We start from the raw sequence: 26,066 nt of genomic DNA, 5'->3' as shown, positions 1-26,066 counted from the left end.
AAGGTCGTCTTGTGGCTTACTTGTCAGATCTCGACCTAGGGTTCCAATGGGTGCTCCCCTCAAAGAAGAAGAAGACAGGCTCAGAAGGACCAGTGGGAGAACCTCTCGATGGTTCAAGGGCCAGCAGTAGGAAGCTCCAATGGTCACAGTCGCATCTGCCTCGCGCAAGAGAAAACGAAGGGCAGGTTGTGGCCGCAGCATTTGCGGAGCATGAACTTGGTACAATGCCGCCAAGCTCGCTGAATTCATTCAAGGGTTGCCTATTGCCCTTTTGCTATCCTTGGACCACAGCTGACTTTAGCGCAGACTCAGCACTCGACAAACTATCTCTGCCTTCTTGGGCGTTAGATCAGATCCGTCGCGGGCTTGAGAGAGTCATGCGTCAATATATGATCAGGTACGATGACTGTCTGATGCCACAAGAGTTCAAGCTCTGACAAGGGGATCAGGCGTTTCCCCTTGGTCTTCGATGCACAACTTCAAAAGGTTAGTCTGACTCCATGCGTTGCGAATTGTTGACTCTGCACAGCACGCCTCTGCCTTCCAGATCCACCGCTCCATCCCGGACTCAGTGGAGAGATTCCTCAGAACGTCTCGCGCGCATGATGCCACGCTCTCCTCTGATGGGCAGAAAATGCTTAACAGGATCCAGGATAGTGGAAATTCGTCCGCTCGGGCAACACTCGCAGCCAGGTTCAGCGTGTCGTCGAAGAAGAGGCCTGAAATCGCAACGGGAGGTGATGAAACGCTGAAGAAGAAACGTCATAGATTGGTCCAGGAGACGCAAGCGGTTCTGTTCGAGGAACGAGAGGACGAAGTAGAAGAGTATTTCAAGCAGCTCCAAGGTGGACCCAACGAAGAGCAACGATCTTCGCCCTTCAGGAGCATGTCCCAACCTGCACAAATTGATCAGCTTAACGAGGTCTCGAGGCTGGAGGCTGGACTGGTACTAGCTCAAGCCTTTGCAAAGATTGGTCGTGTAACATGGGAGGAGGCTCGGAAAGGGAGGAATCGAATTGCGTTGAGTCGTCTCAAGGTCGACTTGGCCGTTTATCGCAAAACTCTAGCTGACAGGTGTAGTTTGCTGCTAGCAAGCTGACTGCCCCTGGGGAAGAACTCTCTCGCGACGCTGTCAGCAAAGACGAGATCGCAAAGATACCGAGTGTTGAATCAGCAGAATCGACACATGGCAGTCTCCGCCGACATCCTCAGAATGCGTTCTCGGCGTCTGCCATCTCAACTCGAGTCAACGACAACCGTAACCCTCCTGCATCTTTCCCTTACACAAGAGAAGAAGGAGCAGCCGACTCAGAAGACGACATTATAGAGTTGGATACGATCTACACCTCTGAAGACGATATGATCATGTCAGAATCCGGAGACGACGAGATCATTCTGTCCGATACTGATGACGGTGAAGATGAGATCTTCTTGTCTGATGGCGAGTCGCCGATCTATGAAGAAGACCAGAAGATAGAGGAAGATCCTTTAGCATGGGCTTTCAACGTACCTTCCCAGTCATCCGATTCCGGACCCTCATCTGAGACAACTGCCAATTCGAGTCAGTCGTTAACACGAATCAAGGATGCCGGGTTCTCCCGGTCCTCTTCCTGGCCTCGAGTAGCGAATGCAAATGTAGGAATACTTTCACAAGTGGCGGATGTCAGTCATTCCGCCATGCCATTGGATATGGACGAAGAGGATTATGTGATGGATGACGAGAATGATGAAGACGATGCCATCCTCTTTAGCTCAATGCCGAGTCCACACGCCAAGGCCGCCAGCGATCCCTTGGTTGCGGGGCAATGGGACTGGGCAGCGGGGACTTGCGGCACCGATCCCATTGTCATGTAACAAAGTATGAATACAACAGCCCTAGTCATTGCACCTCTCTACATGGCTACAACACGCCAGTCGAGCTCATCACTTTCTGACGGTTGGCAGCTATACAGACGCGGAACGAGGCACCGCCACTTCAGCGTCGCAGGGCCGTTTTTGCCGGGTGAATATCCTGCACAGCGCTGAGCGAGCGGAGGGTAGAGTAAGACTAATCATGTCCTCGTGACCATTCTCTACTGCTCTGAGACACTGTTGGAGGAGACGGCAGCTCATGAGCTATTCTCATTGATCATGCAAAGTTGATATATAGTTAAAGTATTCAGTGTTCATGATGACGATAGAGTACGTAACCTTTTCTTTTGTGTGTTGCCACCGACCCTTGACGTTTCAAAAAAATCCTGGGTGCGGGAAGATCACGTTCATCGCCTCTCTGTTGGGGGCGGCCGGGGGGAGGCAGCAGCGACAGCAGCGAATCTCGTGATTCCATCGTGGTAGACCTTGGAACTGTCTTGAGTCGCAGCTCAGTCCATCAAATCCCGTCTGGATGCTGGTCGACGACGTCTATACTGAGGCGACAGCAAGCAGTCTGGGGGGCTCATTGAACAGGTTCTCTCCGGGACAGATCGAGTGAATTCTCCATCAAGACCCAGGAGGAAAAAAGCCATCAATTGCTCAGCGACCGTGACGGGTCATTTCTAGCCTGTACGTTCCATCAGTCCTCTCAGAGGGAAAACAGCATCAGATACGCTGTGACCAATATGTCCTGCTCCATCATTCCATGATTGATTTTGTCGTCAAGACGGACGCCAGGACACACCAGTCCAGAGCCAAGACGCTCAGAGCAATCCTTGCACAAAGGGTCCCTGTCGTGCCGTAAAACGTTGGAAGTCAAAGAGACATTCCATTCACTCCCTTCATTCCATCTCACTCCATCTTTTTGTCTGATTACTCATTCCCCCCCGGTGCATGTGCTCACTTCTGTCCAACTAGTCTGGCACGATGGGCCTTCTAAAACGTTTCAAGCAATCGACACTCGCCTCAGGTTCTGGTTCGTCGTCCCAATCGACCTCTTGGCAACAGACTCCATCCGACCAAATTTCCAAAGAGAGATCGACATCCACTTCATCCTCACTTCAACTCGATCCGCCGCTCAAGCCGCCTAAGTTTGGTACTGCCTCCAGTAGCCGATCCATAGATCGTCTGGCCAAGCCTGACAGGCCGGAATTACCACTCTCTGGCGCGTCGAGTCACAGTCTCGCTTCGAAAGGATCGACCAGTCGATGGAGAGTCCGGAGAAGATCACAGAAGGAAAGTGAATTGGTCCCTGGTCCAGCTTATAATGAGCTGTATGGCGGTCATGGAGACTACGGAGAAACAGTAGGGACGAGCTTACCCCTCTCTCGAGATGATCGGCAGATGAACGCTTCTGGATCATCAAATCGGACCTACGTCGACACTCCCCCTGCGTCTGCGCCTTCCAGTCCAGTCAAACAAAAATTGCGTCCACGGTCCCAGGAGTATCTGCAGGAAGGAGGTATTCTCGGTCGACTCAATTTTGAAATGGGTTCGAGTCACCTGGGATTGGATCAGACCCGAGCTGGTGGATTGAATTCATGGTTGACTCCGTTGGATCAAGGCTCAAAGGAGCACGAAGATGAAGCATTCGTCATCGTTGAATCGCCTCCCGCAGAACCCTCTAGTAGGCCGAGTGACGAAGTTGAAGTGTTAGACTCGGGTGAAAAGAAACAGAAATTCTGGAAAGGAATAGGGAGGAACAGGCGGTCGTCTGGAGCTCAAAGCGAGCTGGAGGAGGAGGGTCTGATAGCCGTGAGTGCCTGGTTACAGAGTCGATACATTGAGCTGATCGTAAGCAGGAGGTCTCGCCCACACCCAAGCGAGCTTCCCTGCCTCCGGTCGAAATGACATCCCAAGTTCAACAAGGACCACCCGTAGAGCTGCAACATCCACGTCCACAGAACCTTCGACGACCATCCTCCTCATTTTTCCCAACCACTTTCAAGAGGTCAGTATCACGGGCGTCCCTCAACCAAGATCTGGAGACACTCACTTCCGCCATCGATGATGGATCCTTCCGACTCACTTCCTTCCGACACGTCTCTGGTACTGCGGATATCCCTCGACAGGAATCAGAGAAGACCTTGGACCAATCCTCTGACAAGATCCGATCTCCCCCGCAGTCGGCCGCCCCACTCACGTCGCCGTCAAGTGCCATTCATCCGCCCAGCGCGTATTTCAATTCTCTTCCACGTCCGAAAATGGCAGGATCTAGACCTCCTAGCGTCGCGGGGTCCGTCACTAGCTTGGACGAAATGATCAGCTCCTCCCCAAAGATCAGTGCGGCTGCTTTCCGACGAGGAGCCAGACGACCAAGCGAGAGTATCTTGCCCAACATTGAGCCCGTATCGAATGATAAGACAGTAGAGGAAGACGATGACGATCGTCCTTTGGCGATGATGAAGAGAGCTGGCGTCAAGAGCACTTCAGTTCCGCCGATCACAAGAGGTGGTGACGCTGGACCCAATGCGACGCGTGACAAAGACGAAGTTGGTCCATCTCAACTTGACATCGAGAAGCCGCCTGGCTCAGCCAGACTGTCACCATCTCCATCGAGCACGATACCTCATCGAGAAACAGCCTCTCCCAGTGCTAGCATCGCCATGATCAAGACTGCAGAAAAGGCTGGTTCCAGCTCCGCAACGCCCACCAAGGCTTTCTTTGTGAAAAGTGCAACGACCACCAGAACGGATCGTCTTTCGGCCGGACCGTCAATGGCCACCCACTCCCGACCCCCGTCCTTCGCATCGCCGGCACCTAGCAAATCGACGACTCCTCAGCCTATTGATGAGCCTGAGATTCTGCTATCTCCACTTGACATTGAACAGATTGAGCAGACCTTGGCTCCGCCGCTTATTTCGCCTGGGCACAATCGACCCCAAGCTGTGTTACCACTGCAGCCTCGCGTCAGTCGATGGACGCCGAGTCCTTCTCCTTCTCCTTCTTCTCAACATGCATCGCGGTCCTCACCTCCTCCTGTTGCTCCACTTGTTCTCCCTCAGGCTGGCGATACCACTCCATCCTCTGCCGATCTGCCATTACCTCCTGACCTGATGCCGGATACGCCTCCTCCGATCGGTGAAGCCTCCGCTCAACCCGGACCTGAATCGCCGGCCTCTACTCTGCGTCGCCGTGCGCTGTCGTTGGGCGTTTTCGAAGAGCCGCTGCGCGTCATTTCCGGATTTTGGAACACTTCACCACCTGTCACTGCTGTAGCAACTCAGAGTGCTCCATTGGATAGTGGTCCACAATCGGCTTCGAGTCGTAGCAACGATGCTGACGCGTTGGAGTCTTGGGTCGTCTCATCATCACTCCTGCTCGGCGATGATCAGAACGGTGATCGTGCCCCAAGCCGGATGACACTATTCGATGCCTCCGCTTCGTCCGACTCTTCCAGTCGAGATCCTAAACGGTCATTGGCCACCTCCGATGCTCGATCTAATACTCTTGGATCTCGACCCTCGCTCAGTGATATCAACACCAATATCATACGCCCTTCACCAAACCTGAGATCACCGAGATCAGCGATCGATCTCGCTTCGCCCACGAGTACGGGCACAATCGTGACCGCCACCCCTCTCGTCTCAAGCTTCCGAGGGCCGCCAGTCGTTGAACAGAAGCATCAAGGCTTTTCTCATGGCCGGGGCGCGCCCGTCAAGAACAAGGGCGCATGGTCATCTAGCGAATCTGAACAGTCAGAGTCAGAAACTGAGAGCCCCAGTCCCAGTCCCAGCCCGGGCCCGCCGATCAAGTCTCGCGTATCGTTCCGCCGAGTCCCTCAAGGTCCGAGGAAACCTTCAATCTCGAGACCCGGTTCCTCGCTGAAACCGATCAAAAGCAATATGCGTCGTGTGACCTCTCCTGACAAGGTCGAGCGTCGAAGCGCTTTGAGAGATCGTCGACTTTCCGCTCAGAGTAATTCGCTCCGGAAGGACCATGATTCTGACTCCAGCGCCGATGAAGCCCTCTCCAAATTCAAGGATCGAGTCTCTGATTCTCGCACGTCACAGAACAGAGATTCTCCAGCACGATCCACAGTAACTTTACCTACTTCTTCTTCGCTACAGATCGACAAACGTTCTTTACCGTCTTCCATACCGACCTTGCAATCTGCTCGATTTACTGGTCAGTCTGCCGTCGTTGGTGATCATCCCGCCGCTAGCTTCACCCCTGACCATCAACCGATGCGACCGTCGTTCAGCCGAACTGCCACTAGTCCGGAATCGAGCCTGTCAGGCAGAACAAGCGAAGGATTGGGTCAGACTCTGGTGACGCCGCGGAGTGAGGCGTATCCCCCGAGCCTCGAGCCGGACCATTCGATACCTGGTGCAGACGGAAGAAAGCGCCACGTTTCGAGCCCCTCTGCGCCTTGGGCAGGGATGCCCATGCATGCGCCGGTGGTGCACCCGCCACCACCGTTCCCGACTGACCCCAACGCCTTGATGTAAGTGTATCAGATGCTCATTTCTGTTCTCCTCGGCTCGGCTGATGCGATCGCAGAGCAATGAAGCAAGCTTGGCAAGCGCATTTTATGGCTGCTGCGTATCGCGCTTCGGAGGAAGAATGGGAGCGAGCTTCGACCGTCGGAGGTGGAGACAATCAGGCTCACCATCAGCCATCGACATTCGGACACTGGCGTCCGCCGCCATCGATGAACGCCTCGTTCCCTACGATGCCTCAGTTGATGCCTGCTCTCCCTCTTCCACCCCATGGTATTCCCTATGGCTATCCTTTGCCTATGGGACCGCACCCACTCCCACCTGCACCTCTTGAAATGCCTTATCCTCATCCCCCACACGGCATGTCTTTCCCTCATTACCCTCTCCCTCTTCCTCCCGCTCCTACATCCGACTTGGCAGGATACCAGTTCAGACCAGGAAGTCAATCTGTCTACGGGCTGAACGTTGGACCGCCCGTTCATTCGCCTAGCACTGGCGTATACGCTCCACACCAGTACTATCAAACACCTGGTCCTCCGCCTTCTTCCCACGATCGACATTCTGCCCATGTCAGGTCCAACAGTGCCCAAGTTCAATTCGAAGATGCTCCCACGCCTCGAAAAGCCAAAAGATCGACCTTACAATATGCGAATTGAGCCCTTTTGTTTCTCTCATTGCATTCCCACGCCCCGACGACATAGACATTTCTTTACGAATCCCATGCCATGACACCACGATTAATCCTGCCTCAGCTTTCATCGCATGTGCTTGTATACCACCATTTACCCCCTCACTAGGGGGTTTGCCTTCCGACTTGGCATCTCTATACATTATCATCCTCCATATGTTTCATCAAATAAGCCTGTATGCATGTGCAGAAAGTCTGCGTCTGGACATCCTATCGTTGTCGTCTTGCCGCTGAGTAGGGGCAACCTCAAGGGCAATATTAACTCTTCGCTTCCCTCAAGGATTGTGTCCCTCTTGATCAGCACCGCTACAGAGCCACATCATGTACACCAACCATTACTGTATGGATGTTCACTTCTTCACACGCGATAGATAGGTCAGGAGACATACATCGGCGAAGTTAGACTCGGAAAACATCGAAGTGTGACTTTTTTGCAACAATGCATTAGAGGGTCATCATCCGGTCGTCTCGTGAGATTGGGTGTCTGGAACGGAATGATAAAGAATGACAGATTACAACGGTTTGACTCATTGCACAGCGGAATCAAGTGATGTAGACAATCTCCCTCAAAGCTCGATCAGCAATGCCTCCTCCTTTGGCTGTTCTTGCAGAGCTGCGCTCGGCGCATCTGGAAAGACGGCGGAAGGAGCCGAGGGGAACGAGTTGACGCTGTACGTATGAGGCGGAGCAGTCTGAGCAGGATGTTGCTGTTGCTGTTGCTGCTGCTGTTGCTGCTGTTGCTGCTGTGGGTAGTGAAATGCCTTTTGATTATGCTGTTGCTCGTATTGGTATGACTGAGCTTGTTGCGGCTGAATCTGAGCTTGATAAGCCCCTTCAGAGGTCGCCGCGACGGGTGGTAATGGGGCGTGATTGGTCTGTGTGGGAGAGCTAGCTTGGGGGTGAGAGGGGAGCACCGTATGGACGCTAGCGATGGGCGAGGTCGGATGGGAAGTCTGGTCGACTGGCGGGGGGGCCGAAAGGATCATCGGAGGGGATGTATTATAAACCTCCGTGGGGGTCATTTGAGGCGCTGATTCTGCATGGAAAGAGCGGTACGACTCTGACCGCTGTGGCTGCGATGGTGCTGACCATCGTTGAGCAGCAGGAGGCTGAGGGGCGTTGATCGCTGCACTAGGCCGATACTGATCGTATTGGTAGGATTGTTGAGGTGGATGATAGTTTTGCGATGGTGCGGGTTCTGGGCTGGTCATGTTCGGCATGGAGGGATAAAGGGAAGGTCCGTTCCTGCTTGACTCGGCTTGGGGAGGTACGTAAGAAGGGTAGGGAGATGCGTGACCGTTCATCTGTGGGTGGTAGGCTTGAGGCGGGTTGTAAGAAGGGTAATACGGTGCGGTGTATTGCCGATGCTGTGCTTCTTGATATCGTTTGGCAGAATATGCTTGTTGCCCATCCAATATTTGACCATATAAAGTGACGGCTTGAGATAATTTGTCTTGCATCTCCGCGAGCATTTCTGACGAGCTAGTTCAGCACTTTGCGTGCAGGAGATGCGGAACTCACGCTGCTTCGTCATCTTTTCCTCGGCATTGCGCTGTAGCTTCCCACTCAGAGCATGAGCTTGTTGTGCCAAGACATGACCATGCGGGAAGCGATGCAAATCCCTCTCGCCATACGCCGTCATCTGATCCATGGTGTTAGAGAAAGTTAGTATGGTCTCCGTCTCCCGAGCAGAAAGATCAAATGTCGGTAATGGCTGTCGCAAATTTGAGCTTTACCAAGAGCTTCAGGCCGATCAGGCTCACTTTGAAATCGGGCTCCTCTGCCCCTTCTGGTGCGCTTGGACGTTCCTTCTCCATCTCCCGCAGACTGGCTTCGATCGCCAGTCTTAGCTCCTCATCATCATCCTCCACTGTGCCAGGTTTCGCCGCGAGAGGAGGCTCAGAACCGACGAAGGCACGGCCCTGAGGCTGGGATTCCTGGAGCGAGAGCTCAATCGCCCGTTGCAGATCTGCATCAAAGTCTTTCCTCGTTCTTGGTGTTCTGCCAGGAACGGCCGGCGGAGGGCTGGGGACAGTCAACCATTTTCCGATTCAGGAGCATGAAGTAATCTCACCCATTCGGAGCGTCCACCTTGCCATTCTTAAGATAACACGCCTCGCATACTCTGACAGGCTCCTTGAATCCAAACTTTGGCAATGGCATAGTCCGACTACTGCAGGCCTGATCGTACACCAAACCGCAATTCCTGCAATGGTGTTTGCGGTTCGTAAATGTGAAAGCTGAACGACAGCGCATGCAGACGTCCGAGTCTATCCAGGCAGGTGCAGTCGTGGTGTCGAGGAGATGAGATGAGGTTTGAGATGGAGGAGGAGGGAAAGGTTTGCCTAGTGCTCGTTAGCTTGACCTTGAGCGATTTCCATGTCCGCTCTGTCGTGCATGAACTCACCTGAGGATTTGAGTTCACGGTACACATCAACCAAAAAGCCTAGCTCTCGCTTTGATTCAAAAGCCAGAGCCCAAGCTTGGAAATGCTTCAGAGCCATCTGCTTGACCTCGGCGTTGGTTATCTGCATGATCGGATGAGCTCAATTTAACCCAGACAAGGATTAGGAAGCTCACTGGTGAGCGTATCAAGCCCGACATCTCATCTACAAACTCCTTGCTTGCTATCTCAGCTAGAAAATGATCTCCACCATTCTTGATGCAGGTATCTATCAGCTGTAGGCTGAGTCAGCAAGAGGCCTTGTCAAGCTGACCATGAAGCGGGAAGACCGACTCACCCCTATGGCATACATCTTCACCCTCTGATTCTGATCCGCCACTCTCCTCTTCAGACTTTGCATCGCAGGTTTGGGCTGTACGGCCTTTGAGCGGATCATATCGGTAATCTCGAGATTGAGGGCAATGTCTTCAGATTGCGGATAAGGGAGATTGAGAGACGAGCATGCTTTTTCTGATTCCCATCCGTCAGCATGATGCCCACGAAATTTAATGATCACTCCGGGCGGAAGAACAAAGGTCTTCCTCATCATCAGTTGAACAGCACAGAAGCCCAAGACGGGTACCAGATAGCAAAGGAGCAACGATGTGGAAGACACCGAACGAACAGGATAAGGCGAACGGGGAGATTTTGCACTCACCTACAAGCTCCTCATATTGTGTGTTGGTCGCAGAGCCCCAGAACCACGACATCTTTGCTGATGACTTTGCTCGACCAACGTCCGGCGGCGAGGGACACACGACAGTGATGTAATGCTAAGCGATCGAGCGAGGTTGAGCAACGGACTCCAGGGTGTGTAGATACGGCTGAGACCACCCAGTTTCTACAAATCACCTATCCTTATCTTCAGGTAGCTGACACTTGATGTTCGCACGAGAATGTTGATCTATACAGTGACTAATGGTATGAACCCACAGACAATGATGCAAGTGTGTCAGATCGACCCCGGGATCCGCATATACGCAAGTGCCACACAGTCGGAATTTCGGAGTTATAGAAATCGCCACTCGAGCCATTGTTTTCCCCCCGCCTGGCTGCTCACCACCACCTCCTCTGTCTGTTCCTCTCTTTATTCGGAGGGCCCATTCCTATCACTGTCTCTCTCTAATCACTCCAGGTTGGAGGAGCAGCGACTGGTACACGGGGGCCAAGAATCATTCTCCTCTCTATCCGAGAGTGAGCAAAACGCAAGTGGACGCGGAGAAAAAAAATCGACGAGAAGGGACGATCGAGTGGACTATCGAGTTGGTCGCGACGAGGCAGTCATTGCTTTGCAGATCCAATCATCCGTTCAGACTCCTCCGGTATCCCTTTCCTTCTCAACCCTCTCATACTCTTCTTACGACTCGATACATTCTGGAGTACGGGAATTTTTGCATATTCACAGCACAAGGATCTAGAAGGAAGACGTCTGGGAAATCAAAGTCTCATTCGCCGTTTAGAGGGAATCCCACTTGTCAGGCTCGAATCGACGCGCTTAACCGCCGTCCACTGACCACCCATCCCATTCATTTGGAGTTGGATTCAGTCGTGTATTTTACGTGTAATCAGAAGTGTCAGACACTTCGTGTAAGAGAAGATTAGGAACGGGCATCGGATTCAAGGAGGAGATCGTTCCGGACTTGGTTTAAAGCTGCTCAGGGATCGTACGACTCGCTCGTCAATCGCCTCAAAATGACAATCACATTTCCTTACTCCTCTGCGCCGGTTAGGCAAATCAGGGAGATCCAATTTGGAGTGATGAGTCCAGAGGAGATTGTGAGTGCTATCTCCCTCTCAACCGTTACCATGCATGCAAACGACAGGTGGATTTCGCACGGTCGGGTCGAGTGCTAGAAATCGAGGATCTTCCCGTTCATCCAGTGTTCATGTCTTTTCGGACACTGGCTGACACTCATTTTAGAAAGCCTTCTCCGTAGCCAAGATCGAGCATCCTGAGGTCATGGACGAAACTGGCAGGCAGAAAGTCGGGGGCCTGATGGATCCCAAGATGGGCAGTATGTCCCTTGACTGGCGTTAGCCCTGCTTGTGATTCGCTTACGCGCAATTGTCTAGCCATCGACCGAAACTTTAAGTGTCAGACTTGTCTCGAGGGCATGGCAGAATGTCCAGGTCATTTCGGTCACATTGAACTGGCTCATCCTGTCTTTCACGCTGGCTTCATGGTCAAAGTGAAGAAGATATTGGAGTGCATCTGTTCTGACTGTGGAAAATTGAGAGTTGACCTGGTGGGTGTTGAGTCTAAACTTCTGGTGAGAGCCAGAGGTTGAACTCGCTGCAGCGCGATCCTTTGGTTGCTTCGATTGTCCGAAGAGTCAAAGCGCAACATCGTCTTAAGGCTATCTGGCCATTGGCTTCAAAGAAGCGTATCTGCGAGCCAGACGTGTTGGAGGATGAGAACGGGAATCCGCTTGATGAGGAGCAAGCAGGTCCTAGTACAGTCAAAGGACACGGAGGTTGTGGTCATGAGCAACCCATGTGGAGGAAGGAAGGTTTGAAGCTGTTCGCTGTGTCAAAACAACAGGCATCGGAGAAGGAAGAGGCGAGTCCAGTCTGTAGTCTCGTCAGTCGTCATTGACCCCCTACGCAGCAGGAGTCCAGCGAGCCGGAAAAGAAGATTGTCACTCCAGCGGAGATTCACAAGCTGTTGCAAAAGATTCCCGCGGAGGATCTTCAGATCATGGGTCTCAATGCCGAATACGCTCGTCCGGATTGGATGATCTTGACTGTCCTGCCTGTTCCTCCCGCCGCGGTTCGACCTTCCATCTCTGTGGATGGAGGCGCCATGCGGTCTGAGGATGATCTGACATACAAGCTGTCTCAGATACTCAAATCCAGTGCCTCTGTACGACGTCTAGAAGGGGAAGGAGTGCCCCAATCCGTCATCAGCGAACACTTTGACCTGCTCCAGTATCATGTTGCCACTTATATGGACAACGACATTGCTGGACTCCCACAGGACACTCAAAAGTCTGGTCGACCGGTCAAAGCTATTCGAGCGAGACTGAAGGGCAAGGAGGGGCGGTTGAGAGGCAACTTGATGGGAAAACGTGTAGACTTTTCAGCTCGAACCGTTATCACTGGAGACCCAAACCTGCAGCTTGATCAAGTTGGAGTGCCCAAGAGCGTTGCGATGACTTTGACCTATCCGGAAAGAGGTCAGTCGACAATCTTTGACGCCTGACCAGTCAATGATGATACTGATATTGCTCAGTCACACCGTACAATATCGGATACCTCCAGCAATTGGTCCAAAATGGCCCGGCGACGTATCCTGGGGCTCGATACTACGTGAAGGATACCGGAGAAAGGATAGACTTGAAATACCGAAAGTCCAATGAGCCGATCAGTCTGCAGTTTGGCTGGATAGTGGAGAGACATTTGAAAGACGGAGAGTGAGTCGCAAAGGCCTCCAGGTATGCGAAAGCTCATCCTTTGCAGCTATGTTCTGTTCAACCGACAACCATCATTGCACAAAATGTCAATGATGAGTCATCGAATAAAGCTCATGAATTACTCCAGTGGGTGTACGAAAGCTCACGCGTGTGCTGACTCGTGCAGCCTTCCGTCTCAACCTCTCCGTCACTTCACCTTACAACGCTGACTTTGACGGTGATGAAATGAACTTGCAGTATGTCGTCACAGCTGTCGCAACGAGTCGATCGTTGACACGTGAACAGCGTACCTCAGAGCGAGGAAACGCGTGCAGAGCTCAGTCAGATCGCTTGGGTCCCGCGTCAGGTAAGTTCATAAGCCAACGACGACACTGATCCCTCAAAGATCATTTCACCACAAGCCAACAAACCCGTCATGGGTATCGTCCAAGACACTCTGTGCGGTATTCGTAAATTCACCCTGCGTGACAATTTCTGCGATTGGAAGACGGTTCAGAACATTCTCCTCTGGTTACCCGGTTGGGACGGTACAATACCACAGCCTGCGATTCTCAAGCCAACACCGATGTGGACAGGAAAGCAGTTGCTGTCGATGTGTATACCCAAGGGTGTCAATATCGTCTTCAAAAATAATGAGAAGCCTTCACCGATCGATGTGACGGACGAGAATGTCTTGATCGATGATGGAGAGGTCATCCACGGTACCATCGTGAAGAACCTTGCGGGTAGTGCAAACAATGGTCTGGTTCACGTTATTTTCCGACAGTTCGGACACATTGCCGCTCGAGACTTCTTTTCCGCTGTTCAACGTGTGGTCAACTTCTGGCTTCTTCATTACGGATTCAGTGTCGGAATCGGTGACACGATTGTCGACAAAGCTACCATGGCCGCCATCACAAATCGAATGGTGCAGGCCAAGGAGGCGGTACAGAAGTTGATCGAGCGTGCTGAACTCAATGGAATGAAACCTCAGCCAGGAATGACGATCAGAGAGACATTGGAGGCTTCCATCGCCAACGAGCTGAACAAGGCTCGTGATTGGACGGGTAAAACTGCCCAGGATAATCTCAAAGCGGATAACAATGTCAAACAAATGGTCGTCTCTGGTGCGAAGGGATCTTTTATCAACATTTCCCAGATGACTGGTGTGGTGGGACAACAGTTCGTCGAAGGAAAGCGAATCAATTTCGGTTTCAAACACCGTACACTGCCTCACTTTTCAAAAGACGACTATGGTCCGGAATCCAGAGGCTTCGTTGAGAACTCGTATCTGCGAGGCTTGACACCGCAGGAATTCTGGTTCCACGCCATGGGAGGTCGTGAAGGATTGATTGACACTGCAGTAAAGACCGCAGAGACGGGATACATTCAACGCCGATTGGTTAAAGCCATGGAGGATCTAAAGGTCGGATACGATGGGACAGTCCGAAACTCAAACGGAGACGTTATCCAGTTCTTGTACGGTGAAGATGGAATGGACGGTGCCGCTATGGAACGACAGGTGAGCCAAATGTATCCTTTACCCGAACCTTTCTTACCGTCTCTAGGCTCTCGACATCATGCGTCTCTCGCATCGTCGATTCGAGCAAGAGTACAGGATCGATGTCATTGGCGCGAGTGGTGGTTTCGCACCGGGAACACTACAAGCCGGCATCGATTCCTCCTCTGCTTCGTTGCAGAAGCTGCTGGACGCCGAGTATGAGCAGTTGCTCCTCGACAGAACCATGCTCCGTGACGAAATCTTCCCTGATGGCAACCCATCTCATGCCTTGCCCGCGAATATCCAGCGTATCATTCAAAATGCACAACAAGTCTTCAAGATTGACAAGCGTGTCCCTAGCGATCTCGATCCGGCCTACTTGATTGAACAGCGTTCTGCGCTTGCCTCCAGGCTGGTCGTAGTGAGAGGTGATGATCCTCTCAGTCTGCGCACGCAATACGAGGCGACACTCCTCTTCAATATTCTCCTTCGATCTCGTCTGGCTACAAGACGTATCCTGGAGAAAGACCATTTGACCCGAAATGCCTTTGACTGGGTCGTTGGAGAAATCGAGCAGACTTTTAATCGCGCGGTTTGCGACCCGGCCGAGATGGTTGGCACGCTTGCGGCGCAGTCGATCGGAGAACCGGCAACTCAGATGACACTCAACACATTCCATTATGCTGGTGTTGCGAGTAAATCGGTTACTGGTGGTGTGCCCCGTCTGAAGGAGATTATCAACGTCGCCGTCAATATTCGAACTCCGGCGTTGAACGTATATCTTCATCCAGAGTATTCCCGCACTGAAGAGGACGCGCATCAAATCTCTCGAAAGCTCACGTATACTCGTCTCCGAGATATTACGGCGTCCGTAGAGATCTTTTACGATCCCAAGCTCGACTCGACGGACATTGAAGAGGACAAAGACTTTGTCGACGCCTTCTTCGCCATTCCCGACGAAGACATTCGGCTCGAGCTCCATTCCCCATGGCTCTTGCGTCTTGAACTGGACCGAGCGAAGGTACTTGAGGGAGGCTACGAAATGTCTCAAGTCGTCAACGCCATTGCCGAGACTGTCGGCAAAGACGTCTTTGTGATCCACTCTGAAGATAACGCGGAAAAGCTGGTCATTCGTATCCGAGTCGTGTCCGAGAACAAGGACGAGGAGGTTTCCAGCGACGAGGACATGTTTTTGAGACGGATCGAAGGGACTCTGCTCGACTCTGTCGAACTTGGTGGTATCGATGGGATTCAACGAGTCTTCATTTCTGAAGGCAAAAAGGTTGTCCTGTCCCAGCAGGGCGAATATGATCAAGCCAAGGAGTGGTTCCTCGAAACCGATGGAATCAATCTCAAAGCCGTACTCGCTGTGGATGGTGTCGATGCTGTTCGAACCTACTCGAACAACTGTTATGAGTGTTTCCAGACGCTGGGTATTGAAGCTGGTCGAAATGCTCTATTTAAGGAGCTGAACGGTGTTATCGAGATGGGTGGATCCTCGGTCAACTACCGACATTTGGCACTCTTATGTGACCTCATGTGTAACAAGGGTCAGCTCATGTCGATCACTCGTCACGGTATCAACCGGACGGATGCTGGAGCGCTATCCCGTTGCTCCTTTGAGGAGACAGTCGAGATCTTGCTTGAAGCAGCGGCAGTCGGAGATGTGGATGACTGTCGAGGAGTAGCTGAGAATGTCCTTTTGGGACAGATGGCTCCCATGGGAACGGGAGCCTTCGATGTTTCACTCGATATGAACATGCTCAAGGACGTCATCGTGGATCATCGTCTACCCGTGCAAAATATGTTGGCAGCGGGTCTCATCGGTGGTATGACGCCTGGAGGAGCCATGACGCCGTATGATAATTTTTCGCCAATGTGGACTGGCCAGGATGGACGAGTCGAGTCTGCGGCCTTCTCGCCCATTCAGACGTCGAACAACGAGGAAGGCGGAAACTTTGCGTATATGGGATACGGAACATCGCCGATGCAAGGTGGCATGTCACCTGGAGCGGGATACTCTCCTTCTTCTCCTGCAGGGTATTCTCCAACTTCGCCATTTGCAGTCACCTCTCCCGCATACTCTCCAACGTCGCCGTTCCAGGGTGCAGGCGCTGCGTCGCCTTGGGTTCCCAGAGGTGGATATGGGGCAACCAGTCCAGCCTATTCTCCATCCTCTCCTCAGTATTCGCCTTCGTCGCCCCAGTTCTCACCCACTTCACCGTCATTCTCCCCTGCATCACCAACGTATTCTCCAACTTCGCCAGCAAATGGTGCTGCTTCGCGATCTCGAGCGTCACCTTACTCTCCGGCATCTCCAGCGTACAGTCCTACATCGCCTTTGGCAGGTGCGACGTCGCCGCAATACAGTCCCACGTCACCACAATACAGTCCAACTTCTCCACGGTATTCGCCTGCGAGTCCTGCCTTCTCACCCACGAGTCCGGTCTACAGCCCGACGAGTCCAGCGCCGTTCCAAGCTACCTCGCCAAAGTATTCACCTACGAGTCCCACTTACTCACCTGCGAGTCCGGCATTCTCTCCCACGAGTCCCACGTACTCCCCGGCAAGTCCAGCTTACAGTCCCACTTCTCCGGCCTATTCTCCCGCGTCTCCGGCATATAGTCCCGCTTCGCCAAGTGCGAACGGCAAAGCCCCGAACGGGAATGCACAGGGATCGCGGCAGAGGAATGGATGGGGAGCTGGAGGGTCGGGCTATAACGCGTCGCCCAGCTGGAAGACGTGATCTGTTTCGTGATTCTCGTACACTCTATTCGTTGGTGAAATACGTCGATCCACTCTATCTAGTATCATAGTGGCCCTGGGCAACTATCTCGCGACGCATGTATCGCATGTCTTCCTGACCTCTTTTTGAAGCAAATGTTCCATGCAGGCAATAATAGCTACAGGCTAATCTGTACAACATGACTGATACAACAAGAGTCTACGATTTCGACTTTGGTTCGAAGAAGCGCTTGATCCCTTCTGGCCTCGACTTACTCCCGGTCTTCGAAGGCTTGGGAAGACGAGCAGGACTAGGCCCGTTTTGAAGTTCGAGAGCGAAATGGTAGTCCTCATGCTCTTGAATCTGCTCCTTCAGATTCCCCGAATCCTCTCCCTTGATGACTGTTTTGCAACGCGGACATTTCCATCCGTTGTCAGGTAAATCTATCGAGTCATCGACGATCTCGATGATATCTTCTGGCTTTCTCGCATTATCGTGCTTGAACCCACTGTTTATCGACGGACTTGCATCTGGATCAGTCGGCCGGGCGAGAAACGAATCGAGTGCGGTTTTTCGTTTGCCAGTGTGAAGTGTAGGTAATCTTGGCTTTTTTGGGGAAGGTTCAGTCGGTACGTGAACGCCTCGAGATGTAGGTGAAGTGGATCGCTTGACTGTGGCCCCCGTAGCTGTCGCGGTGGCTGCTTTGGCGTTGTTATTGGGATTGAAGAAATTCTCGATCCCCTTTTGACCATCCTCCAATCTTTCGAGGCCGGAAAATGCAAGAGCAATCTATATATCGTCAAAGACATCGACAGTAAGCATGACTGACATTGTTGAGCTTCATGTTGCCCTTATTCATAGGCTGTGTAACCTCATCCCAAAGCTTACGAGCATATTTGAGGATATATTCTGTGGAAAGGTTGCGGGTGAAGGGGAATGCAGTTTGTCGTGATTTTGAAGCCTCGATGCCTTGAGATGTGTGAGATCGAGAACCTCTTGTATCTCTCACCTGTGCGATGCGACAGGACAAGGGTCTTTGGCCAGAGGCCCGGAGAAATGTCCCTTGCATCCCGCAGTCGTACATTCAGTTCGCCCGCCAAAACTTGAAGCCAGTGATGGCCTTGCTCTGGGGTGGTGACACTGGGCCGAACATTTTTGGAAGCCAGCATTGACTTCGTAGCGACCCGTGCCGTGACTGCGACCGTCAGTCAAACAAGAGATCAAACGGTAATTCACCCTCAGAATGGTCGATGCCTCTGAGAATATTGTACACCCATATACTCTCTTCACCAAATCGTTTCTGCATATCCTCTAGCGGGACCGTTCTGAGACCCTTCAGCATCACCAGCTCCCTGACGAAGGGAGAACGCACAGCATGTCGCCGACAGTTTTGGCACCAAACTCTGTAGCCATTGCACTGCCAAGCTTGCCACCCAGAAAACGTATCTTGACTGTGTCAGACACGGCATTCGATCCGTACTCACATCTGTGAAGTCCATATCTCGAAGGAAAGCGGGAGTCGCTGCGGCACGGAGCACAGTCTGGTTATTTGGCTTCTTCCACGCTGAACATAGCTGTAAAGGTCAGCCCAATCTCAGGGACGCTAACAACCTTCGCCATGGCCTTGTTATGTGCTATTCCCTGATATTGTCAGCATCAAAATTTTAGAGCTCCACCTACAGCTGAGCAAGTGTAATGTAGTCTCTTATGCACCTCCGAGCGGAGCTCTCCCATCAAGTCTGCACCGACGCACAGCGCCCAGTCCTCCCAGTCAGGCCTCTCACAACTCTTATCAGCTGCTAGTGCCCCATCTTCGGCGCCTTTTTCACCCTCGCCATGGATAGGGAAGACATTCCCTGCGTTCGTCCAGTCAATCGGCGGTGGCGGCGGCAGAGGTGAATCGAGACCGCTTGGCGCATCCTCAGGTACGTTCTTGAGGTGAGGGAATCGGTCCAGTAGACGTTCAGCGACCATCAGCGATAGGTCGAGGAACGCTTCATCAATTGACGCTTTTTCTGCAGACTGGAGCTCAGTCGCCAAAATCAACTTGATTTGTGAATGGCGTACCTATCTCGCCCTTGGGAATCATCTCCTTGAATATGGCAAGAATTTTGAGCGACTCTCGTCGATATGGGTCCAAGCTAACTTTGTGGGTCCTCGGGTCCGCTTCGCCCCAGTAACCCGCTTCGGCCTCTCCATTCCGATACGTTGCGACGTGTTGTACATGTAAATGAGGACACATCTTCTTTGCTTCGTCGATTGTGTTGAATCTGATTCAAGAATGCGTGAGTGTTACCAGTCGATGGAAGCTACACGAACGCACCTCTTTATACCATACTTCCTGGCCGGGTAGTTGACAGCAATTATCGACTGCCATTGTGCACATATCAACGGTATATCATCTGGAAGACCTAGCCGGACCTGTTCGAACTCTGATTGAATGAGCTTCTCTGCAAACGCGCCCAGGCCGTCTAGGGACTTACGAGCGTAAGCAGCATCGATGTCACAGTGAGCAATGACCCTCAGAGGGTTCCTGCGGAAGCGCTAAGCCTCCGTCCATCCTGGTCTGGCTGAGTACTCACGATACTGTCATTGATTGGTGATTGAGCAGATGTCTAGCCCGGTCAGCGTTGTGAGGCTACGATGAGCTGACCTATATGTGACTGGACCGCCTGTCGATCCCTCGGACCTCTTCGAAGGTCCAGCGAGGAAGTCCATGATGACATTGCAGGCCCAAGGAGAAGAGTTGTATGGATCAAAATATCTCAATGCGCACCTGGTATTTCAGCTGCACTTCGGTAAACAGTCGATCTCCGCTCTATGAAGATGCACTTGTGCTCATATTGCATGCTACCCTGTCATAATGCGAAAATCATCCTCATGCTCTTATATCTGGTGTATATGCCTTGAGCCGGCCAACGTTCTAAGGAAACTTCTCCTTCAGTCCAAACAAGTAACCTCGAAACCATTACAACATGTTGATCGGTCCCGTCTCCTAGAGACAAGTCCAACCGCCTTGATCATTCGTCAATTCCAATCTTCTAGCCGTCAAATGAGGTATGGTATGCTGCAGCCAAGTCGCTCTTCGTAACTCATCCCAGCGCCCTACGTGTATGCTCTGTCGATGTCCACGTCTACGTCACCAAGATTAGCGACCATAATGGTGTTTGCCCCCGGACCAACTCACCTCAGGGATGGATCAAGTTCGCCATGAGAATCAAGATATGGCATCGCTTGGAAGCATCCAGAGCCCGCGTAGAGGTACAAAATGACCCATCGCTTGATGTCGACAAACATGCCCACGGCGGCTCCGCACCTGTTGATGCGTGATCAGATGACGGGTACGCACGGTTGATGACTCACTCTCTCATATGAAGATTACACTCTCCCTGCTCACCCTCCGCACAGCAGTCTCCGCCAAGACAGACAAAAGCGCCGCAAAAGAGACAGACCGCTGGGAAGCTCGGTTTAGTGTTGCACTTCTCACACCTGAGATCAGTGAACAGTAGAATCATCCGCTCCCAATTGACTGGAAGTCGATACAGTTCGTAGGTGCCTGGGAATTCGAGGGGAGGTACATATCGACCCTGCATGGACCACTGAGTAAGCCAGCGCGATACGATGGGCGCTTCGGTCGAATTGGGCTTTGGGAGCGTGTCTTTGGGATGCGAAATGCAAAGGAGTGCCATGAGCCGGTTGTACTCGCATGCGTTTGTGAGGCTATCGGCACCATGTGGATCAGGGTAGGTGCCGGTGACAGAATAGTAGATGATGGCGGCCCTGCGGAGGAAAGGTAGGGTATGAGCGTATAGCAGCTTGGCCAGCATCTCGTCGGTGAAGAGTGACAGCACCGCTTCGCTGTCGTTGAACGGACCAGTACTGCGGAAGACGCCGTGCATGATGTTCCGGAAGTCGGCAAAGATTGACATGGCGTCCTCTCGCTCTGGCTCCTCGGGAGCAGGCGTTCGAGGCTGAGGATCCGTTTTGGGAACAAGGACACGTCGGGCGTAGATCGAGAGACCGAGCATAACTCGTGTGAGATTCGCATAATAAGCCATGACGATCACCGGATGGAGGAGATCGGGGGCTATGGCAGCAGTCTCGACAACCATTCCGAGGGGATTGCGGAGAAGAAGAGGTGAAGGAAGGGTACTTGCTCGGTACCAATCAGGCAAGAAACGCGCAAAGATTCCGACTCGGAGAGCTGTGCGATCATAATTCGGCCCAAAGAAAAGATCCAGTTCAAGTTGTAGCACGCCGACGAGTTTCTTGATGAGCTTCATGCTCATGTCGGGCACCTGCTCAGCTACACTGAGTGCGCCTTCCGCTCGAGCGAGACCTCGTTGGGTGATCTCAGAGATGGCAATTGTGTATGCCACAACATCGTCTGGAAGGTACATGCTTGACTTTTTGCCTCGGATTCGTGTAGATTGGTCTGAGAGAGGTCTGAGCAGATTCCGCATTCGCTCGATCATTCTCGAGATAGGTCGCATGACCTGACGCCGATGAACGGGATCCAAGGTATTGAGCGAGAAGTTGCAATCCGTAAACCAAGGCGTCAATTCTCCAGTCTCGATGTGGTGGTCCCAAATACGAGCAGAATCGGACACCCGGATCAGCCCCTCCTCAGAGACGCTGCGAATTTTCTCCGATAGCGTGGGGAGCTTGCCTTGACGGTTGAACGCGGATTTAAAAGGCGTCTGCGTCGTATCGAGGGGTATAAGAATATTGCCAAGGGATTTGCACAAGGGACACATATACTCCATTCGAACGGCATTTTCAGGATGATGCCGGCCGACTTGCTGAGTGTGCCGCCATCTAGTAGCCTCAAAGTAAGTCCCGATACACGTCTCGTGCATGACGTGATTGCAGGCCGAAATGTAGGCGCCAAATCGATAGTGAGTTGATGGGTATCCGTCAGTCTCTATCGGTTCGCCGGTACTGTCCAGCCCGAACCGAGTATGTCGAGTCGCATTGTCCAGGCAGACCGGCGTGGCGAGAGACTCTTCGAGCCAATCGCGATCGTGGAAGACGTCCCGGAGAACCCGGCTCGGCTGCATTAGCGCGAGCATACCTCCAGGACGCTGATGCGTGACATCATCTTGGCAGACGATGCACTGACCATAGGACTCCTCCTCTTCCTTGACCTCGTCCATTATGTCTTCCTCGTCGTCGTCTTCCTCCATGAGGGAAGCAAAGTCCGCTTGTTTCTTGGCAAATTCGGCCATGATAGCCTTCTGACGAGCAGCAGCAGCAGCACGAACCTGAGCTTTGCTCTCTTCCGGATCCTGAACGAGCTTGCTCGCCTCGAGAGATTCACGGTACTCGGCGGTGTATGTCTCGGGAAGGCGTTCAACGATGGCCTTGAGTACGTAGTCGAGTTTCGGTCTAAACGCTTTGAAAACCTCGCTCGTCTGCATGAACCAGAACTTCTGGAACAAGCTCATTGACTGACTTTTTGGTTGGATATGAACAGACCTTTCTGCAAACTCTTTCGGCGCCACTGATATAATGATCATGGAAAGGTGCAAGGCAAGGTCCAGAAGGTTGTCGAGCTGAGGAGCTTCATTCTTCGCGGCCTCCAGACCCGGCCAGTTGGTTTGATCTGCCATGTACATGCAGTGTGCGACGACCCAATAAACGATGTCAGTCCCCGCGTTATTGCTGAGAAAAGCGCCGAGATTAGACATAGGCTGGCCAGGTGGGGGAAACTCGAGGGGAAGTGGCATGAGAAGTGGCTCGGTGGTCTGATCAGACTTCTTCGCTCGCTCAACCAATTTCGCTGTGGCTGTGCGCTGCTCGTTGCGGGTGTAGTGACGCCAGTAGGGGTCGACCTCGGCATAGCATTCTTCCTTGAGCGTGTAAGCACCGTTGGCCGTCATAGTCGGTCGATGAAAGTCGGACACTGAGCGAAGCACGTTCAGGATACTTCGTCGCTCTGCGCAGCGCTCAGGAAGCTTTTTCAGCAGCTCAGCATAGCTGAGCTTGCCAAGCGCGAGTTGGTGAATGATGTGCTTGCGCGTTACCCGTGTCTGATCCCATTGACAGACCGAGGTAGTCTCTGTGACGATGTGAATGACGAGGAGTACAAAGTCCTCCATGATGGCGATGACTTGCTTGGGATCCATCTCGCTTTCGTTCCAATGACGAGCCTGTGTAATGGGGTCACGGAACCAGGGTACTAGTCCGAAGCGGTCAATGACTGCGACGAAAAATTTGTAAGGGTCCAAGATACAGAGGCAGAATTGCAGGAGGAAGAAATCCTGATCCACAGTAGCTTCTCTGACGTTCATCTCGCGATAGTGGTGATATTGACCGCGCATGGCGACGCCGTTCTTCTTCCACATGTCTGCACGAATCTGAGAAAGGACGACGTGCACTGCAGAGTGAGCCTTGCGTTACAAGAGACGACTCACTTTGTAGCGGCCATTCGAGGATGAGAAGCTTGATCTTTTCACTGTCTCCGGCGCCCGGAATCTGCAGTGCGCGTTTGAAGATGTCCGGGAACGATACACCGTTTGCCAAGCCGCCGTCAGAAGCTATAGCGAACATCAATGACTTGATCATCTCAGCAATGGCGAGGTGGAAATAGTGGTGGAAAGTAAAAGCCTTGATGGTTGCAACGTTGATGTCGATGACATCGAATTGCGTACCAGCGTCGAGAACGCCGATCAATCTGTGAGCCACGGGTGGTGTCCATATCTCTGGATCGAGCCTATCAGTAAGAAGGAGCATATCACTACGGATCGTTTTGATGGCTCGGTGAATGGTTGCTAGGGTGACGTCCACTTCTGCGTGCCTGAAGCATTCGCCAAATTCACGACAGCATTTCGATAGCTCTGCAAGGATCGCAAAAGATCTGGGCCACTCGACTTCATACTCCACGTGTTCGTCCAATACCCGGTGCTGTGGCTGGAGTCCGACAAAGAGGTGCAGGAGAGTGAAGACTCGATCGGTCATGAAGGGACTGGCGACTATCACCATTTGCGTGAGAGGATGTCGAAAGAGAATTCGAACATGGCCAAAGATGGTCATGGCCTTCTTGCCTCGGAAGGCAGGAGTAGTGGTATCAAGTCGCGGTACCTCGAAAGATGCGGGCAGGATCAGAGATTTGCCGTTTCCGCTGTACCAAGACTCGGCGACATCCAATACCGTCTCGAACAAACCGACGTGAACAGAGGCGTTCGCGGCAGCTATAGCGTGTCCGAAGACCATGTAAGCGATACTGAAGATCAGGTTGGTGTCCAGCTCTCGATCATGAAACAGGTAGTGCTCGAACATGGCGACGTAGTTAGCACCGAAACGACACGCCAATTGCCTTTTGCCGTGCCGGTCAGTTCCATAAATGGCCGAATAGATCTGTCGCATGTCCCACTTGGCTCGCCGCCACAGCCTCACGTCAAGGCGCATCATCCAGTCTAAACGGGTCGGCTCATTCCCGAATACGTGCTCCCGACGCGGCAAACGGCACAGGTCCGGCGTGACAAGGAGATCCTGAAGGTCAGGAGCAAGAGGTGCACCGCGATGTTGGTCTTTGCTCAAGCGCGGTTCTGCGAATGCTCGAGCTACAAGACGCCTGAACAAGTTTGGGTCACCAGCGATGGTAGCGCAACACATGTCGGAAAGCCACCCAATGATGACCTTGACGACTTCTTCTTTGAATGTGTCGCCGGCCAGCCGAAGGGTGACACCTAGGTCGATTTGCTGAAACATTGATGCGGTGTGAAAGGCGAGAAGAGCGTTGGGAGTGACAAGAACGCATTTTCGTCCATACGTATCGGCTTCTCTAGCCATGTACGAAGCCGCGTTCCAGGGTAGGCCGAGGGCATCTCGAATCTGCCGCGTGACTTCCTTCATAACGTGTTTTTCATCGGCCCACAAGATAACACTCCAAGGTCCTGCTGAACGACGATCAATAGGCTCTCCAGTTGGGAAATTGCTGGAGCTCGACATCATTTCCTTCAGATCCTTTGGGAGATCGGAATAGGTGGAAGGGAGAGGTGAATGCTGCATGGTGTTGATGATGAATTCGAGGCAGATAACAATGGTCGTGTAGAGGTCACTAAGAAGCGCAGCCGGAACTTTTGCAGCGGTGATGAAGCCAAGAGGAGGGTCTATAGCTTCTTCGTCAGGTGGAAGGGGAGGGTGATCCTCGCAGCCGTTGTTGGCACCCTCGAGCCAAGCACTCGAATCGCCACAATCACAGGCGGCTGCAAAGGAGAATGACTGTCCGAAAAGAATCTCGTGTCCCTCGTGATCAGATGCGCTGAAGCAGTCGACGCATAAGACACACGAAGCGTCGGCTGCGCAAGTCCTGTTCGCCCATCAGCTCATGGATCGACATCCGCAAACCGTGACTCACTTGCACGAATAAGTCCTATCGAATCGATGCAGTATCTTGCCACAGCTCTTGCCACGAGAGGGTGGACTAGTCTTCTCCACCTTCGATTGAGCCTCACTCAGCTTCCAGCCTCTCTCCAGACCATCCTCGCCAAGCCATAACCAATCGGACATGCTCTTACTGCCCGGCATTCCAGCTGCATCTTCAGGTGCCATATCAAAGAAGGGTACCCATTCCGGTTTGCGCCAGACGGTCTGAAACAACTGCCGTAGAACAGTAGCGTGGGCGGTGGATGTGAAGCGACCGTGACGAGAGTAATGAGAGTAATTGATGAGATCGTGTAGGATACGATGTGGGTGTGACGGCTCAGTCGGGATCGGCAGAGTGGTAAATGCTGGTAATCGTGGGTCTCTCGGAAGAGGTTGGTTCGTACCCCAGGGCGAGCTGGATGCTGGAGAAATTCCAGGGTTCCATGGTGGCCCACTCCATGGATCTTGATATGGAGCTTCCTGAGCGTCCATCTCGCGATGGTCGAGGGTCGAGGGAAGAGTGAGTGTACAAGAGATGGGTCAGAGGGAGACAAAGGTTACATATGGACCGCGGGCCGCGCGTGAATGATGTCA

General features: G+C 52.6%; 6 protein-coding genes across 6 annotated transcripts; 3 read left to right on the top strand and 3 right to left on the bottom strand.

Annotated features, from left to right (window-relative positions):
- The first annotated feature begins 314 nt into the window (after positions 1-314).
- Positions 315-2,103, top strand: BD324DRAFT_655817 (hypothetical protein). The gene is made up of 4 exons (XM_022018827.1): positions 315-397; positions 450-486; positions 530-1,036; positions 1,081-2,103. The coding sequence occupies exons 1-4, from the start codon at positions 378-380 to the stop codon at positions 1,852-1,854; spliced, it is 1,338 nt and encodes a 445-aa protein (XP_021872466.1). The 5' UTR covers positions 315-377; the 3' UTR covers positions 1,855-2,103.
- Positions 2,104-2,838: 735 nt separating this feature from the next.
- Positions 2,839-7,009, top strand: BD324DRAFT_607985 (hypothetical protein; the record flags this gene model as incomplete). Its single annotated transcript, XM_022014093.1, has 3 exons — positions 2,839-3,666; positions 3,714-6,358; positions 6,415-7,009. The coding sequence occupies 3 exons, from the start codon at positions 2,839-2,841 to the stop codon at positions 7,007-7,009; spliced, it is 4,068 nt and encodes a 1,355-aa protein (XP_021872465.1).
- Positions 7,010-7,607: 598 nt separating this feature from the next.
- Positions 7,608-10,194, bottom strand: BD324DRAFT_577419 (hypothetical protein; the record flags this gene model as incomplete). Its single annotated transcript, XM_022013256.1, has 8 exons — positions 7,608-8,515; positions 8,563-8,755; positions 8,805-9,066; positions 9,116-9,386; positions 9,449-9,569; positions 9,622-9,720; positions 9,783-9,955; positions 10,143-10,194. The coding sequence occupies 8 exons, from the start codon at positions 10,192-10,194 to the stop codon at positions 7,608-7,610; spliced, it is 2,079 nt and encodes a 692-aa protein (XP_021872464.1).
- Positions 10,195-11,039: 845 nt separating this feature from the next.
- On the top strand, positions 11,040-17,369 carry BD324DRAFT_364636 (putative DNA-directed RNA polymerase II largest subunit). The gene is made up of 11 exons (XM_022012589.1): positions 11,040-11,260; positions 11,406-11,499; positions 11,558-11,730; positions 11,784-12,044; positions 12,093-12,660; positions 12,717-12,897; positions 12,944-13,023; positions 13,064-13,133; positions 13,183-13,243; positions 13,283-14,398; positions 14,445-17,369. The coding sequence occupies exons 1-11, from the start codon at positions 11,177-11,179 to the stop codon at positions 17,121-17,123; spliced, it is 5,367 nt and encodes a 1,788-aa protein (XP_021872463.1). The 5' UTR covers positions 11,040-11,176; the 3' UTR covers positions 17,124-17,369.
- Positions 17,246-19,918, bottom strand: BD324DRAFT_621278 (hypothetical protein). The gene is made up of 13 exons (XM_022015370.1): positions 19,756-19,918; positions 19,685-19,717; positions 19,586-19,635; positions 19,426-19,534; positions 19,170-19,372; positions 18,783-19,117; positions 18,714-18,743; positions 18,587-18,676; positions 18,475-18,548; positions 18,339-18,427; positions 18,112-18,297; positions 17,932-18,071; positions 17,246-17,891 (listed from the first exon to the last, which is right to left on the bottom strand). Exons 1-13 carry the CDS (start codon positions 19,818-19,820, stop codon positions 17,322-17,324), a joined length of 1,974 nt encoding a protein of 657 aa, XP_021872462.1. The 5' UTR covers positions 19,821-19,918; the 3' UTR covers positions 17,246-17,321.
- Positions 19,919-19,928: 10 nt separating this feature from the next.
- BD324DRAFT_621277 (ubiquitin-protein ligase) lies at positions 19,929-26,016 on the bottom strand. Its single transcript, XM_022015369.1, has 5 exons — positions 25,465-26,016; positions 23,519-25,416; positions 20,466-23,481; positions 20,290-20,418; positions 19,929-20,236 (listed from the first exon to the last, which is right to left on the bottom strand). The coding sequence occupies exons 1-5, from the start codon at positions 25,962-25,964 to the stop codon at positions 20,098-20,100; spliced, it is 5,682 nt and encodes a 1,893-aa protein (XP_021872461.1). The 5' UTR covers positions 25,965-26,016; the 3' UTR covers positions 19,929-20,097.
- Between the last annotated feature and the right edge of the window lie 50 nt (positions 26,017-26,066).

This window comes from Kockovaella imperatae, assembly GCF_002102565.1.
Source record: "Kockovaella imperatae strain NRRL Y-17943 chromosome Unknown BD324scaffold_4, whole genome shotgun sequence".
Taxonomy (NCBI): Eukaryota; Fungi; Basidiomycota; class Tremellomycetes; order Tremellales; family Cuniculitremaceae; genus Kockovaella; species Kockovaella imperatae.
The sequence above is the reverse complement of the archived record's forward strand: the minus strand, read 5'-3'. Positions and strand labels throughout refer to the sequence as shown.